General features: G+C 40.8%; 1 protein-coding gene across 9 annotated transcripts in view; it reads right to left on the reverse strand.

Annotated features, from left to right (window-relative positions):
• The window catches only part of FANCM (FA complementation group M), a 76,726-nt gene extending 60,360 nt beyond the window's left edge, over positions 1–16,366 (reverse strand). For 2 of the 9 annotated variants that reach the window (XM_033188133.1, XM_033188132.1), the window contains exons 1-3: positions 15,608–16,366; positions 14,875–15,047; positions 11,131–11,208 (exon numbers count right to left, since the gene is read on the reverse strand). In XM_033188133.1, coding sequence (XP_033044024.1) covers positions 11,131–11,208; positions 14,875–15,047; positions 15,608–16,115 — 759 coding nt within the window. In that variant the 5' untranslated portion in view covers positions 16,116–16,366. Of the gene's footprint in view, positions 1–11,130; positions 11,209–14,874; positions 15,048–15,581 lie in introns of all 9 variants that reach the window. The other 7 variants (XM_033188129.1, XM_033188130.1, XM_033188138.1 and 4 more) reach the window with 5 other exon arrangements.
• Positions 16,367–16,613: the final 247 nt, after the last annotated feature.

A 16,613-nucleotide genomic window follows, 5' to 3' on the forward strand; every position in this document is an offset into this window, starting at 1 on the left:
TGCTGGGATTACAGGCGTGAACCACCGCGCCCGGCCAGGAAACATAATCTTGAATCATCGACACCACCCCTCCCTCATCCCCCAGAGGCCCTGTGGTGTGGAGAAAGAATCCAAGAACTTGGGGGAGGAAGAGTGCAGTTTCTGTGAGACTGTGCCTTGAACTAAGTGTTGCTCTGTCACAGTGAAAAGCAAAACCAAGTGGAACTCAGCACTACCACAGAGGGAGCATCTAGACCAGCCCTAGCCAGAAGGGAATTCCCCATCCTAGTGGTTGGAACCTAAGTTCCGGCAAGTGCTCTGGAGACAATGAACATGGGGGACTCACGACCTAGTGAGACACCAGCTGGGACAGTTAAAGGAGTGCTTGCACCACCCTTCATTCAACCCCAGGCTATGCAGCTCACAGAAACGAAAGTGACTCCTTCCTTCTGCTTGAGGGAAAAAGAGGGAAGAGTAAAGAGGACTTTGTCCTGCATCCGGGATATCAGCTCGGCCACAATAGGATAGGGCAGAGTAGTGAGGTCTCTGTTCCAGATCCTAGCTCCCCGACAACTTTTCTATTCGTACCCTGGGCCAGAAGGAAACCCACTACCTTGAAGGGAAGAACCCAGTCCTAGCAAGATTCATCACTTGCTGACTAAAGAGCCCTTAGGCCCTAATAACCATCAGCCATACCCAGATAATATGTCATAGGCCTTGGGTGAGACTCTGAGACATGCCAGCTTCAGGTGAGACCCAGCACATCTCTAGCAATGATGGCTATAATGAGAGACTACTTCTGCTTGAGAAAAGCAGAAGTAAAGGAGACTTTGTCTTACACCTTAGGTACCAGCTTGGCCGCAGTGGGGCAGAGCAACAAATGGGCTCCTGGGGACCTGATTCCAGGCCTTGACTCTTGAACAGCATTTCTGAAACTGTCCCAGGCCAGAGGGGAACCCACTTCTCTGAAGGGTGAGTTCCAGGCCTGACAGCATTCAACACAAGCTGACTGAAGAGTCCTTGGGCCTTAAGTGAAAATCAGCAGTAGACTGGCGGTACACCCCATGGGCCTATGGTAGTGGTGGCCATGGGGAGAGGCTCCTCTGCCTGTGGAAAGAAAGAGTGAGCAGGACTTCATCTTGTGCTTTGAGTGCAAGCTTAGCTGCAGTAGTATAGAGCACAAGGCAGATTTCTAAGGTTTCTTACTCTAGTTCCTGGTTCCCAGATGGCAACTCTGGACTTGCCCAGGGCCTGGGGGAACTTGCTACCCTGAAAGAAAGGAGAGAAGCCTGGCTGGCTTCAACCCTTTCTGATTATAGAGTCTTGAGTAAACATAGACAGCAGGCAGGTAGTGGTGACAGCAGGCCATGAGTGAGACTCAGTGCTGTGGTAGCTTCAGGTCTTACCCAGTGCAGTCCCAGTGGTCATGGCCACAGGGTGGCTTATGTCACCACACCCCCAGCTCCAGGTAGCTTAGCACAGAGAGAGAAACTCCATTTATTTCTCTCTGAGACTCAGACAGTGCCTCTGAGTCTGCAAGAACTAAAGTGTTAACTGCACTTGGCATGCTCGCTAATGGAAATACAGCTTAGATCACAACACACAAGTCCCTCTGAATACCTGGAAATCCTTCCCCCTAAAAAAGATGGGTACAAACAACCCCAGTCTGTGAAGACAATAAATACCTAACTCTTTATTATCCAGACACAGGTGAACATCCAAAAGCATCAAGACCATTGGGAAAATATGATCTCTCCAAATGAATTAAATAAGGTACCAGGAGATATGGGACCTTTCAGATAGTGAATTCACAATAGTTGTTTTGAGAAAACTCAAGGAAATTCAAGATAACACAGAGAACGAATTCAGAATTTTCTCAGATAAATTTAGCAAAGAGATGGAAATAATTAAAAAGAACCAAGTACAAATTCTGGAGGTGAAAAATGCTATTGACATACTCAATAATCCAACAGAGTCTCTTAATATAAGCAGAATTCATCAAGTAGAAGAAAAAAATACTGAGCTTGAAGACAGGCTATATGAAAATACACACAAGAGACAAAAAAAAAAATAGAAAAGAATAAAGAATGCCTGTAAGATGTGGAAAATAGCCTCAAAAAAGCAAATCTCAGAGTTATTGGCCTTAAAGAGGTGGTAGTGAGACAGATAGGGGTAGAAAGTTTATTCAGTGGGATAATAAAACTTCCCAAACCTAGAGAAAGATATCAATACTAAAGTACGAGAAGGATATAGATCACCAGGAAGATTTAACCCAAGTAAATCTACCTCAAGGCATTTAATAATCAAACTCACAAAGGTCAAGGACAGAGAAGGGATCCTAAAAGCAGCAAGAGAAAAGAAACAACATACAATGGAGCTCCAATACATCGGGCAGCAGACTTTTCAGCAGAAACCTTCCAGGCCAGGAGAGAGTGGCATGATACATTTAAAGTACTCAAAGAAAAAAAAAATATTTACTCTAGAATAGTATATCCAGCAAAAATACCCTTCAAATATGAGGGGAAATAAAGACTTTCCCAGATAAACAAAAGCTGAGGGGTTTCATCAACACTAGACCCTTCTTACAAAAAAAAAAAAAAAAAAAAAAGGCTACAGGGAATACTTTAAGTTCTGAAAGAAAAGAACGTTAATGAGTAATAAGAAATCATCTGAAGGTAGAAAACTCACAGGTAATAGTAAATACATTAAAAAAACACAGAATATTGTAACACCGTAACTGCAGTGTGTAAACTACTAATGTCCTAAGTAAAAGGACAAAAAGATGAACTGATCAAAAATAACTAAAACATCTTTTCAAAACAAAAACAGTACAGTAAGATAAAAATATGGACAAAAAGATAAAAAGCAAGGAGAGAAAGTTAAGGTGTAGACTTTTTATTAGTTTTCTTTTTGCTTGCTTGTTTGTTTGTATGAGCAATCAGGGTTGTCAGCAGTTTAAAATAATGGGTTACAGATATTATTTGCAAACCTCATGATAACCTAAAATCTAAAAACTTACAACAGATACACAAAAAATAAAAGCAAGACACTAAAAGGTACCACCAGAGAAAATTACCTTCACCAAAAGGGAGACAGGAAGGAAGGAAAGGAGGAAAGAAGAAAGAAAAAAACACAATACAAGCAGAAAACAAACAACAAAATGGCAGGAGTAAGAGTTTACTTATCAATAAAAACATTGATTGGGAGGCTGAGGCAGGCAGATCATGAGGCCAGGAGATCGAGACCATCGTGGCGAACATGGTAAAACCCGGTCTCTACTAAAAATACAAAAAATTAGGCCGGGCGCGGTGGCTCAAGCCTGTAATCCCAGCACTTTGGGAGGCCGAGACGGGCGGATCATGAGGTCAGGAGATCGAGACCATCCTGGCTAACACTGTGAAACCCCGTCTCTACTAAAAAAATACAAAAAACTAGCCGGGCGAGGTGGCAGGCGCCTGTAGTCCCAGCTACTCGGGAGGCTGAGGCAGGAGAATGGCGTGAACCCGGGAGGTGGAGCTTGCAGTGAGCTAAGATTCGGCCACTGCACTCCAGCCCGGGCGACAGAGTGAGACTCCGTCTCAAAAAAAAAAAAAAAAAAAAATTAGCCAGGCATGGTGGCAGGTGCCTGTTGTCCCAGCTACTCGGGAGGCTGAGGCAGGAGAATGGCGTGAACCCGGGAGGCAGAGCTTACAGTGAGCCGGGATTGCACCACTGCACTCCAGCCTGGGTGACAGAGCGAGACTTCATCTCAAAAAATTAAATAAATAAAAACAAAAACACTGAACGTAAACAAACTAAATTCTCCAATCAAAAGATCTAGAGTGGCTGAGCAGATGATAAAATGAGACACAATGATCTGTTGCCTATAAGAAACACACTTCACCTATAAAGATACCAACAGACTGAAAATAAAGGGATGGAAAAAAATATTCCATGCCAATAGAAACCAAAAAAGAGCAGAAGTAGCAATACTTACATCAGACAAAATAGATTTCAAGACAAAAACCGTAAGAAAGGAGAAAGGAGATAATTATATAATGATAAAGGGGTCACTTCAGCAAGAGGATATAACAGTTTTAAATATGTATGCACCCAACATTGGAGTACCCAGATACATAAAACAAACACTAGAGCCTAAAGAGAGACATAGACCTCAAGACACTAATAGCTGCAGACTTCACACCCCACTTTCAACATTGGACAGATCTTCCAGACAGAAAATCCACAAAGGAACATCAGACTTAATCTGCACTACAGACCAAATGGACCTAATATTTACAGAACATTTCCTCAACAGCTGCAGAATATATATTCTTCTCCTCAACACTTGGATCATTCTCAAGAACAAACCATAGATATGTTAGATCATAAAACAAGTCTTAAAACATCTGAAAACAATGAAATAATATCAAGCATCTTCTCTAACCACATGGAACAAAACTAGAAATCAAACAAAATAACAAAAGGAATTCTGGAAACTATACAAACACATGGAAATCAAACAATACACTCCCAAATGACCAGTGGGTCAATGAAGAAATTAAGAAGGAAATTTAAAAATTTCTTGAAACCAGATGACAATAGAAACACAACATATTAAAACCTACAGAAGACAATGAAACTAGTTCTGAGGGACAAGTTTATAGCTATTAAGTGTCTATATCAAAAAAGAAAAACTTCAAATAAAAAACTCAACGGTGTATCTTAAAGAAGTAGAAGTAGAAAAGCGGCCGGGAGCGGTGGCTCAAGCCTGTAATCCCAGCACTTTGGGAGCCTGAGACGGGTGGATCACGAGGTCAGGAGATCGAGACCATCCTGGCTAACATGGTGAAACGCCGTCTCCACTAAAAAAATACAAAAAACTAGCCGCATGAGGTGGCGGGCGCCTGTAGTCCCAGCTACTCGGGAAGCTGAGGCAGGAGAATGGCGTAAATCCGGGAGGGGGAGCTTGCAGTGAGCTGAGATCCGGCCACTGCACTCCAGCCTGGGCGACAGAGTGAGACTCCGTCTCAAAAAAAAAAGAAGTAGAAAAGCAAGAACAAACCAAACCCAAAATTAGTAGAAGAAAATAAATAATAAAAATCAGAGCAGAAATAAATGAATTTGAAATGAAGAAAACAACACACACACACACACACACACAAATCAATGAAACAAAATGTTAGCTTTTTGGGAAAAAAAAAAACAAAAAACAAAATTGACAAAACTTTAGCCAGACTAACGATTAAAAAAAAAAAAAAAAGGAGAAGACCCAAATAAAATCAGAGACGAAAAAGGACACATTATAATCTATACTACAGAAACTCAAAGGACCATTAGTGGCTACTATGAGCAACTATATGCCAATAAATTGGAAAACTCAGAAGAAATGAATAAACTCCTAGAAACATACAACCTACCAAGATTGAACCATGAAGAAATCCAAAATCTGAACAAACAAAATAGATGAAGAGGTAATACTTCCAAACTCATTATACAAGGCTAGAGTATTACCCTGACACCGAAAGTAGACAAAGACACATCAAAAAGAGAAAATTACAAGCCAATATTCCAGATGAATATTGATGGAAAAATCATCAACAAACTATATTCCACAATATGATTTAAAAAAAAGTCATTGGCCGGGCGCGGTGGCTCAAGCCTGTAATCCCAGCACTTTGGGAGGCCGAGACGGGCGGATCACGAGGTCAGGAGATCGAAACCATCCTGGCTAATACGGTGAAACCCCGTCTCTACTAAAAAATACAAAAAACTAGCCGGGCGACGAGGCGGGCGCCTGTAGTCCCAGCTACTCGGGAGGCTGAGACAGGAGAATGGCGTGAACCCGGGAGGCGGAGCTTGCAGTGAGCTGAGAGCCGGCCACTGCACTCCAGCCTGGGCGGCAGAGCAAGACTCCGTCTCAAAAAAAAAAAAAAAAAAAAAGTCATTATGACCAAGTGGGATTTGTACCAGGGATGCAAGGATAGTTCAACACACAAAAATCAGTCAATGTGATACATCATACCAACAAAATGAAGGACAAAAAGCATATCATCATTTCAATTGATGCTGAAAAATATTTGATAAAATTCAACATCCCTTCATGATAAAAACTCTCAAAAAATTGAGGGTAGAAGGAACATATCTCAACGTAATAAAAGTAATATATGACAAATTCATAGCTAGTATCGTACCGAATGGGGAAAAAATGGAAGTCTTCTCTCTACAATCTTCAACAGGACAAAGATGTCCAGTTTCAACACTGTTATGCAACATAGTACTGGAAGTCCTAGCTAGAGCAATCAGACAAGAGAAAGAAATAAAGGGCAACCAAATTGAAAAGGAAGAAGTCAAATTATCCTTGCTTGCGGATGATATGATCTTATATTTGGAAAAACCTAAAGACTCCATCAAAAAAACTATTAAAACTAATAAGAAAATTCAGTAAAGTTGCAGGATACAAAATCAACAAACAAAAATCAATAGCATTTCTACATGCCAACAGTGAACAATCTGAAAAAGAAATCAAGAAAGTGATTCCATTTACAATAGCCACAAATAAAACAAAATGCCTAAGAATAAACTTACCCAAAGAAGTGACAGAGCTCTACAACGAAAACTAAGAAACACTGATTCAAGAAATTGAAGAGCACACAAGAAAAGGGAAAGATATTCTGTGTTCATGGATTGGAAGAATCAATACTGTTAAAATGTCCATACTACCCAAAGCAATCTACAGATTCAATGTAATCTCTCTCTCTCTCTCTCTCTCTCTCTCGTTATCTCTATCAAAATCCCAATGACATTCTTCACAGAAATAGGAAAAACAGTCCTAAAATGTATATGGAGGCCAAGTGTGATAGCTCATGCTTGTAATCCCAGCACTTTGGGAGGCTGAGGCGGGCGGATTGCTTGAGCCCAGGAGTTTGAGAACAGCCTGGGTAACATGGCAAAACCCGATCTTTACAGAAAAAAGCAAAAAAATTTAGCCAGGCATGGTGTTGCAGGCCTATAGTCCCAGCTACATGGGAGGCTGAGGCAGGAGGATTGATTAAGCCTAGAGGTTGAGGCTGCAGTGAATCATGACTGTGCCACTGCACTCCAGCCTGGGCTACAGAATGAGACCCTGTCTCAAAAGCAAATAAATAGTCAGAATATATAAGGAGCTCAAGTAATCCTATAGTAAAAAGTTTAATAATCTGAAAAATGGGCAAGCTATCTGAATAGACTTTTCTTCAAAAGAAGACATACAAATGGCACAGCTATATGAAAAGGTGTTCAATATGACTGATCATCAGAGAAATGCAAATCAAAACTACAAGGAGATATCACCTCACCCCATTTAAAATGGCTTCTATCAAGAAGACATGCAATAACAAATGCTGGTGAGGATATGGAGAAAAGGGAAGCCTCATACACTGCTGGTGGGAATGTAAATTAGTATGATCACTATGGAGAACAGTTTGGAGGTTCCTCAGAGAATTAAAAATAAAGCAACCATGTGATCCAGCAATCCCACTGCTTGGTATATACCCAAAAGAAAGAAAATCAGTATATCAAAGAGATATTTGCACTCCCATGTTCACTGCAGCATGATTCACAATAGCCAAGATTTGGGAGCAACCTAAGTGTCCATCAACATGCGAATGTTTGGATAAATAAACTGTGGTACATATATACAATGGAGCAATACTCAGCCATTTAAAAAAAAAAAGAGAGATACTGTCATTTTGCAACAACATAGATGAACTGGAGATCATTATGTTAAGTAAAATAAGCCAGGCACAAAAAGACAAACTTTACATGTTCTAACTTTTTAGTGGGAGCTAAAAATTAAAGTAATTGAACTCATAGAGATAGAGAGTAGAAGGATGGTTACAGAGGCTGGGAAGGGTAGTGGGGGAGGTGGGTAGGAGGGGGGATCCTATGTTAATGTGTACAAAAAAACAGAATAAATAAGATCTAATATTTGATAGCACAATAGGGTGACTATAGTCAATAATAAGTGTACATTTTAAAACAACGAAAAGAGTATAATTGGATTGTTTGTAACAAAAAGGATACATGCTTAAGGTGATGGATATCCCATTACTCTGATGTGATTATTATGCATCGCAGGCCTGTATCAAAATATCTCATATATACCTACTATGTACCCATAAAAATAAAAACATTTTTTTAAAAAAGGCTGTCACAGAATGTATCCAATAAAATCCTTACTCAATATGGAAGACCGTTCAGAGCGACTACAATCAGAATGTTATAGGACAGGTCTCAAAATCTGCATTTTTACCATTCTTCAATAAAGGAAACCAGAATTTCCCAGAGAAATGGTTGATTCCATGGCTGGACCGAAAAGATATTAAAGGAGCATAATGTATCTTATGATGTCAGAAAGTTACAGAAGCATTAAAAAAAAAAAAAAGGTGGCAAGGTGTGGTGGCTCATGCTTATAATTCCAGCACTTTTGGAGGCTGATACAGGTGGATCACTTGAGCCCAGGAGTTTGAGACCAGCAGTTCTAGACCAGCTTGGGCAACACTGGGAGACTCTGTGTCTACAAAAGATACAAAAATTTGCTCGGTGTGGTAGCAGCACGCACCTGTAGTCCCAGCTCCTCGGGAGGCTGATATGGGAGAATCACCTGAACCTCAGAAATTTAGCTGTAGTGAGTATTATTGTGCACTGCCCACCAGCCTGTAGAACTCAGTGAGACCCTATCTAAAAAAAAAAAAAAGTGCATGTCTAAAGGACACAGGAGCTTGAAGGAGGTCCTAATGGCCAAAGCTGGAACCATCTTAACAAAATTGACAAAATAGTATTGGACTGTGGCCCATAGAAGGAAAAAAGCTCTTTATTGCAGAAGAATTCAAATTAATGAATGTAAAAGAGAGAAAGAATGATTAGGCAAATACAACAATAATTGCTGCAAGCCAAGAACCAACATCGGATGCTAAAACAGGATTATTTACATAGTCTCAAAGTATTTCCCCCACAAGATAGTTATTAATTACAAAGGGAGTAACAGTAATTTTACAATGAAGAAACCAAGAAGACATCATCTTAACCAAGTCAAGATTAACAATACAAGTAAAAAGGCAAACCAACGTCATGTATTCCCTGATAGGATATGCTGAGAAAGGTACAGCATCACTTCTGGATTATTGTTAGCAAATGCATAACGCCACCACATCATGAGAAAACATCAGACTAATCCAAATTGAGGGATATTCTACAAAAGACCTGGCACCTACTCTTCAAAAGCATCAAGGCCATGGAAAACAAGGAAAAAGAGGAACCGTGCGGGCGCAGTGGCTCACACCTGTAATCACAGCACTTTGGGAGGCCAGGGCGGGTGGATCTCGAGGTCAGAAGTTCAAGACCAGCCTGGCCAACATAGTGAAACCTCATCTCTACTAAAAATACAAAAAATTAGCCAGGCGTGGTGGCAGACGCCTGTAATCCCAGCTACCCGGGAGGCTGAGGCAGGAGAATCGCTTGAACCCGGGAGGTGGAGGTTGCAGTGAGCTGAGATCATGCCATTGCACTCCAGCTCAGGCAACGGTGTGAGACTTCGTCTCAAAAAAAAAAAAAAAAGAAAAGTAAAAAGAGGAACCATCACAGATTAGAAGGGACTAATAAGCCATGACAACACAATGTGAGATCACAGCAGAAACGTACATCAGTGGGAAAACTGGCAAAATTCAGACAAGATCTGCAGATTAGTTACTGGTATACCAATGCTAATTTTCTGGCTTTGATAATTTTATTATCATTATATGATACGTTAACATTAGGGGAAGATGGGAGAGGACCAAAAAAAGACTTCAATTTCTGCAATTTTTCTGGAAATCTAAAGTTATTTCAAAATAAAACTTTAAAAAACTGAAAACGGTAACAACTTTTAAAAATCATTTTACTATTTAAAAATATCTGCATTTTTAACAGGTTTTAGGGATTCTTATGCACACTGAGGTCTGAAAACTACTAATTTAATGAAACTCCTGGGCTCGGCGTAGTGGCTCACACCTGTAATCCCAGCAGTTTGGGAGGCTGAGGCGGGTGGATCACCTGAGGTCTGGAGTTGGAGACCAGCTGGCCAACATGGTGAAATCCCGTGTCTACTAAAAATACAAAAATTAGCCAGGCGTGGTGGTGGTGGACACCTGTAATCCCAGCTACTCGGGAGGGTGAGGTAGGAGAATCGCTTGAATCTGGGAGGCGGAGGTTGCAGTGAGCCAAGGTCATGCCATTCTACTCCAGCCTGGGTAACAACAGCGAAACTCCGTCAAAAAAAAAAGAAAGAAAGGAAAGGAAAGGAGGCGAAGGTAAGCGAAGGAAAAGTGAAGGGAAAGGGGAAGGGGAAAGGACCGGGGAGGGGGAGCGGGGAGGAGAATGGAGCAGAACGGAGGGGAGGGGATGGGAGTCCTACAACCACTGAAAAAAAGCTAGGCAGGTTGCAGGAAATGTTGTAGTTCTCATGTGAAACTAGATAAATACTACAATGGAAAACTGATCTGGCCCCATACGATTTGGATTATTCATTCATTCATTCATTCATTTATTTATTTATTTATTTATTTATTTATTTTTGAGAAGGAGCCTCACTCTGTCCCCCGGGCTGGTGTACAGTGGCTCGATCTCTGCTCACTGCAAGCTCCGCCTCCCAGGTTCATGCCATTCTCCTGCCTCAGCCTCCTGAGTAGCTGGGACTACAGGTGCCCGCCACCACGCCCGGCCAATTTTTTGTATTTTTAGTAGAGATGGGGTTTCACCGTGTTAGCCAGGATGGTCTCCATCTCCTGACTTTGTGATCTGCCCGCCTTGGCCTCCCAAAGTGCTGGGATTACGGGTCTTACTCCGTCACCAAGGCGGCAGCACAGTGGTGATCATAGCTAACTACAGCCTCGATCTCCTAAGCTCAAGCTATCTACCTGACTCAGCCTCTGGAGTAGCTGGGACTACAGATGTGTGCCACCATGCTCCAATATTTTTAAAATTTTTTGTAGAGATAGGTCTCACCATGTTGCCCAGGCTGGTCTGGAATTCCTGGCCTCAAGTGATCCTCCCACCTCCACCTCCCAAAGCACTAGGATTACAGGTGTGACCCACTGCACCTGGCCAAAAGCTTTATTTTCTTAACTGTAATAAATGGAAAAACATTTTACTTACCTTTATATCACTACCTGGTGTGGCACTTAGAGCCAAGATTCTAAAGTGATTTGTATATTTGACTAGTTCTCTTACAACCTTAAGAAAAAAAAAAAGTTCTTTAGTTTCATCTGTTCAATGCAAAAATAACAGTGGTTCTATTAAGCTACCTATTATACATGGTCCCTTATCATTATTCCTTAATCAGTATATTGATGGTCTAGTGAGTGAACCACCACCAGTTATGTTATCTGAAGAGCAAATGATTTAGGTTTATTCTCTACGCTGATCAAGAACACAGTACAGCTTCTTCTACAGAAAAAACTGCAACATCAAAGCCAAATACAGAGGCAAATCAAAATACTCAAAGGGGCTGGGCACGGTGGCTCATGCTTGTAATCCCAACACTTTTGGGAGGCCAAGCGGGGCGGATCACTTTGACTCAAGAGTTCAAGATCAGCCTGGGCAACATGGTGAAACCCGGTCTCTACAAAAGAAAAAAAAAACTCAAAGGGTGCTTTAAGGTCAAATAGAAGAGGAAGAAAGTTCAGTTTCCATTGTCTGGGCCACAGTTCAGCCTTACAGTTATATCCATATGCACACTTGACAGATTAAGATAAACCTTAATAGGCCGGGCGCGGTGGCTCAAGCCTGTAATCCCAGCACTTTGGGAGGCCGAGACGGGCGGATCACGAGGTCAGGAGATCGAGACCATCCTGGCTAACCCGGTGAAACCCCGTCTCTACTAAAAAATACAAAAAACTAGCCGGGCGAGGTGGCGGGCGCCTGTAATCCCAGCTACTTGGGAGGCTGAGGCAGGAGAATGGCGTAAACCCGGGACGCAGAGCTTGCAGTGAGCTGAGATCCGGCCACTGCACTCCAGCCTGAGCGACAGAGCAAGACTCCGTCTCAAAAAAAAAAAAAGATAAACCTTAATAGATAAAACTGAGCAAAATTTTAAATAGCAATATGAAATTATATTTGAAATTTTGTGAAAGATTTTTTTTTAAAGTTAGATTTTATGGAAAACTCACAATTTAAAAAAAAAAAAATAGAGACAGGGTCTTACTCTGTCGCCCAGGCTGGAGCACAGTGATGACATCCATCATAGCTCACTGCAGCCTCAAACTCTGGGGCTCAAGTGATCCTACTGCCTTGGCCTCCCAAGCAGCCGGGGCTAAAGGTATGTGCCAGCAGGCCTGGCTAATTTTTTCACTTTTTGTAGAGGCAGGGTCACCCTATGTTGCCCAGGCTGGTCTTGAACTCCTGACTTCAAGTGATCCCTGGCATTGGCCTTCCAAAGCGCTGGAATTACAGGTTCAAGCCACTGCGCCCAGCTCACAATATATAAATTAAGTGTATTCATTAAAAAATATAGTCATTTGAGGTAATTTTTAAAAGGTAAATATCTTTTTAAATTCTAAAACATTTCCTCGGTAGTACCAAATCACCACCTGCACTTTCTGGTTTGAACTCAACACCCGGATAATCTGCCAGATTCCCAAATACCACTTCACGTGAAGCCCCAATATAGAGGAAAATACACTTCCAAAGTAGACAGATTTGCAGGAATAGCTCTCAGTATACCATAGTTCCCAAATTAAACAAAGGATTAAACAATAAAACCAGATTATTCAAAAATCACTCCAGTTTCAACCCAAGACAAAAACAAATTCAATGAGACTAACACTGAATCTTGATTAATACTGGTATTATTTATAGAGTTTTAAAAATATGGTACAGATTGCATATGAAGACATAACATTATACTTATTATTCTTCAGAAACAAGTAAAATTATAATTAAAAACTGATGCAAGACAAAATATCCCTAGTGACCATTTTCAGTTTAGCTTAATGCTAGAAGTGACGGTCCTTACATATCATAGAAAGATTTTTGAAAAGTCATGAGTGCAGTAAAGGAAGACAAAAAGATAGCTTACTGGATTGATGCTTTGAAAAATCTGTTTTGTATGATAGCCAAAATTCAAAGTGTTCTTTCAGATTGTGAGGCAGTTTTGAGTGAAATCATTTTTTGTTATATGGCACACGTATCAATATGCCTTCCAGAACTATTATACATGAAAAGTAAGCCAAATACATTACTTCTTTTCAGGCAGAATTCTCAAGCATCTTGTAGAAGAGGAAATGGTGGTGTGTGCTTCATGGAGCAGGTGTACTTATTGGAATATATATCTGGAATATTCAATGTAGTGTAAGCTGTCAGGGCTGTCTGGTTATTAATGAAGTCAATGCATGTTTTATTGTATTCATAAAGCCTTGCTGTTAAAAAAAAAATCTAATGCCTAGAAATGTTTTGAAAATAAAATAATTACCAGCTAAATCTTCAAAACGTATTCCATACAGTTGGAATCAAAAAAAGTTTTTTAAGTGTTTTATTATTTCATTTCATTTTTTTAGACATAGGGTCTCACTATGTTGCCCAGGCTGATCTCAAACTCCTGGCCTCAAGCCAAAAGTTTTTAAATGCCCCTCTCAGGTGGAAATTTTTAACATGCTGTGTATTAATTTAATTTGGAATGAAACAAATAAGTGGAAAATATATTATATTCATTTCCTGAATATAATTAGGAAGATCAACTATTAAAAAAGAGGACAATTATCCCTAATACAGAGATATAATAAAATAACATTTACAGTCCCCAAAGAAATGACTATACAAATTCAAAAACTGGCAGTGAAATTCATGTCTTTGCCCTAAATGAAATTAACTTTCCCTACCTTTTCCCTCTTTTATTCTTGCTCTATAATCTCCTCCTATCATCACCAGCTACTATAGTTTTAACTACTATCTATATGTTTATAATTTCCAAATCTGTATCTCTACCTCAGAACTCTCCAGCAAGATCCATACTTCTATCAATATCACCTAATGAATATCTACAGCTGAATTCCTCACAGACACCTCAAACTCAACACATCTAAACCATCTTTCCACATTCCCTAAACCTGCTCTCCATTCAGAACTCACAGTCTTCACAGTTTTCCAAGTCAGAAATCTGGAAGTCATCCTACATCCCTTCTACCCCTCATTAGATACCCTGTCTTTAGCCTTCTTCTCTCTAATCTCTTTCAGATCTTAAGGGTTATCCCAGCTAAATATTTTTTAATGAGTCCCCACCACCTTTATCCACTATGGCCTACAAAGGTTTTCAAACTGTTAAGCATAAAATATTAATGACCTGGCCCTTAAGTAGAAGAGGCAGGGTCCCCCTTAATAGAAGAGGGAAACAGAGAGTCCATTTCATTCAGTGCAAAGATATGAATGATGTTTACAACCACATCACACTACTTCATCTTATTTTATATTCCTGGAGTACTCAACTGGAAGGCACTGTGTTAGGTATGTGGCATACATCATGTCATTACTTTACCTAGCCGCCAAGTAAAGACACCGCATATCCACTACCAATCTTTATTAATTTCAAAACTCCATTCATATCCTATTTTAGATCACTGTCCCGATCATGACTAGGCTCTTATGATCTACATCTGACGCTAATTATCTGGTTAGTCTTAAAAAAGAAAAAGAAAACAACAATAACAGCAAAAGGCAGTGGAGACACTGATTTGAATGGATGACAGAAAGTACAGATATTCTTTATCACCATCTGTTCTGAGATTAATAGACGTAAAGGCTTTTTATAATATTGTCAATAACTTCCATCCCACTAGTAACTATTCGCCAAAATACTCTTTTAACAGTACAGTTACACTACAAAATACCGTTTTACAAAATTATTACCTGGCAATAGGCATAGTTTCCGAGAGCTTTATGAGCTTCATCAATAACTAAACACTTTATTTCAGCAGCGGGACAAGCTCCTCTAGAAAGGTCATTTACCATGACCTGAGGTGTAAGAAAAAGGACTCTCTTACTGCACCATATTTCCTTCCTGGTGAAAGCTTGTGTAGACCCTGAAAATGAAAGTGACATTCTACATTCTAAACTTCAGACTGTTATCTATAAAATATAGTCTGGCCTTTTCAGAATGCAAACATGCTTTGGTAATATAAGAGAAAAACAATTTGACAATTCATCGGAATGCTACATTTTAAAGTTCTGGTGTGGTCCAAATATCAAAGCTGGCACTTATCTAGGACTACAACCAAATTATCTTTAGAAAAGTCTTACAAAATGGCATAATATTTGAAGAGAGGCAAATTCTTCAACTGAGAAATCTTTTTCAGAAAGAATGCCAGGAAACACCATGTTCAGTTACCTATGGGGTATACACACATAATAGCTTCAAAATACCATGAGAAGCTACAGGTATTCTCTGAAGATTGAATAAAGCAACCCTATTCATCAGTGTTGGGCTTGCTACAAGTAGAGAATGTTCTAAGAGAGAGGGCATAAGATGCACATATACTAGCTTGGGAACCATTCCACATGGGTCAGGAATTCCTTTAACTCTATTTCCACCAAAACGCATGTTTTCCCCTGGGGACTTCAAATTTAGTCCAGTCTAAGATACCTGTCATTTCGGCCATGTGGGGTTGCGGGATACCCATCACCTGGTAGCAAGCCTCGATCTGCTGTGTCACCAAGGGTTTCGTTGGGGCCATGAAGACCACCTTTCCTGAAGGGAACCAGCGGTAGAAATTGTACATGACCACGGCGGCAATAAAGGTCTTTCCCAGTCCGGTGGGTAGACACACCAGCGTGTTGCAGAACAGAGCAGCCCGGGAGATGTGCAGCTGGTAGTCCCGCACTGGGCAATTGGTAGGGTAAATCCACAGGGCGCCTGCGGAGGTGCAGAACCCGCCATTCTCTAGACACAACTGCCTCTCAGCCTCGTACGCTGCGACAAGCAACACATCATCGTCCGACTCCAGCTGAGCCTCCGCTGCTACCGACAAAGGCGCCTTGGAGCTGCCAGGGCTCTGAGGTCGCTCAGTTCCGGAGCTACAACCCGGAGCCCCAGATGATCGGCAGATACTTGAGCCCCACGTCTGAAAAAGCGTTCTTTGCCGTCCGCTCATTAGGCCGACAACCACCGAAGGCTTCGGTCAGATAGCCGTAGCAGCTGCAGCTCAACCGCTACGGTTCCGATCCCCATCGGTTTCCTTCGCACAAAACTCTGCAACGAGAAGGCGGGACTAAGGCCAATTTATCCAGTAGAAAATGCCGCCACTAAGTTTGCGTTGGGAATATCATTGGCTGGCTTCCCGGAAACCTTCGCAGCCCTCCCGGAGACTCATGCGCACCATTAAGGCGTTACTCTAAATATGGTCCCCTGTGCGCTTCCGGTGTTTTGTTTTGTTTTAACAAACTCAAAATTTAACTTCCGTTTCCAATGATTAGATGGCTGGGCGTCATTGCTAACGTGATTAAATCACTTAAAATGTTATAATAGAGATTTATTATAAAATATATACCCTGGGACAATGGGATACCCATCAATTTGTGAACTTAATGTTATTGAGCGTCTAATGTGCTTCATTCCTTGTACTTTTAAATCAGAATATAAGGTGAAAAGC

The sequence above is a fragment of the Trachypithecus francoisi genome, unplaced genomic scaffold, assembly GCF_009764315.1.
Source record: "Trachypithecus francoisi isolate TF-2019V2 unplaced genomic scaffold, Tfra_2.0 Lachesis_group3, whole genome shotgun sequence".
Classification (NCBI taxonomy): domain Eukaryota; kingdom Metazoa; phylum Chordata; class Mammalia; order Primates; family Cercopithecidae; genus Trachypithecus; species Trachypithecus francoisi.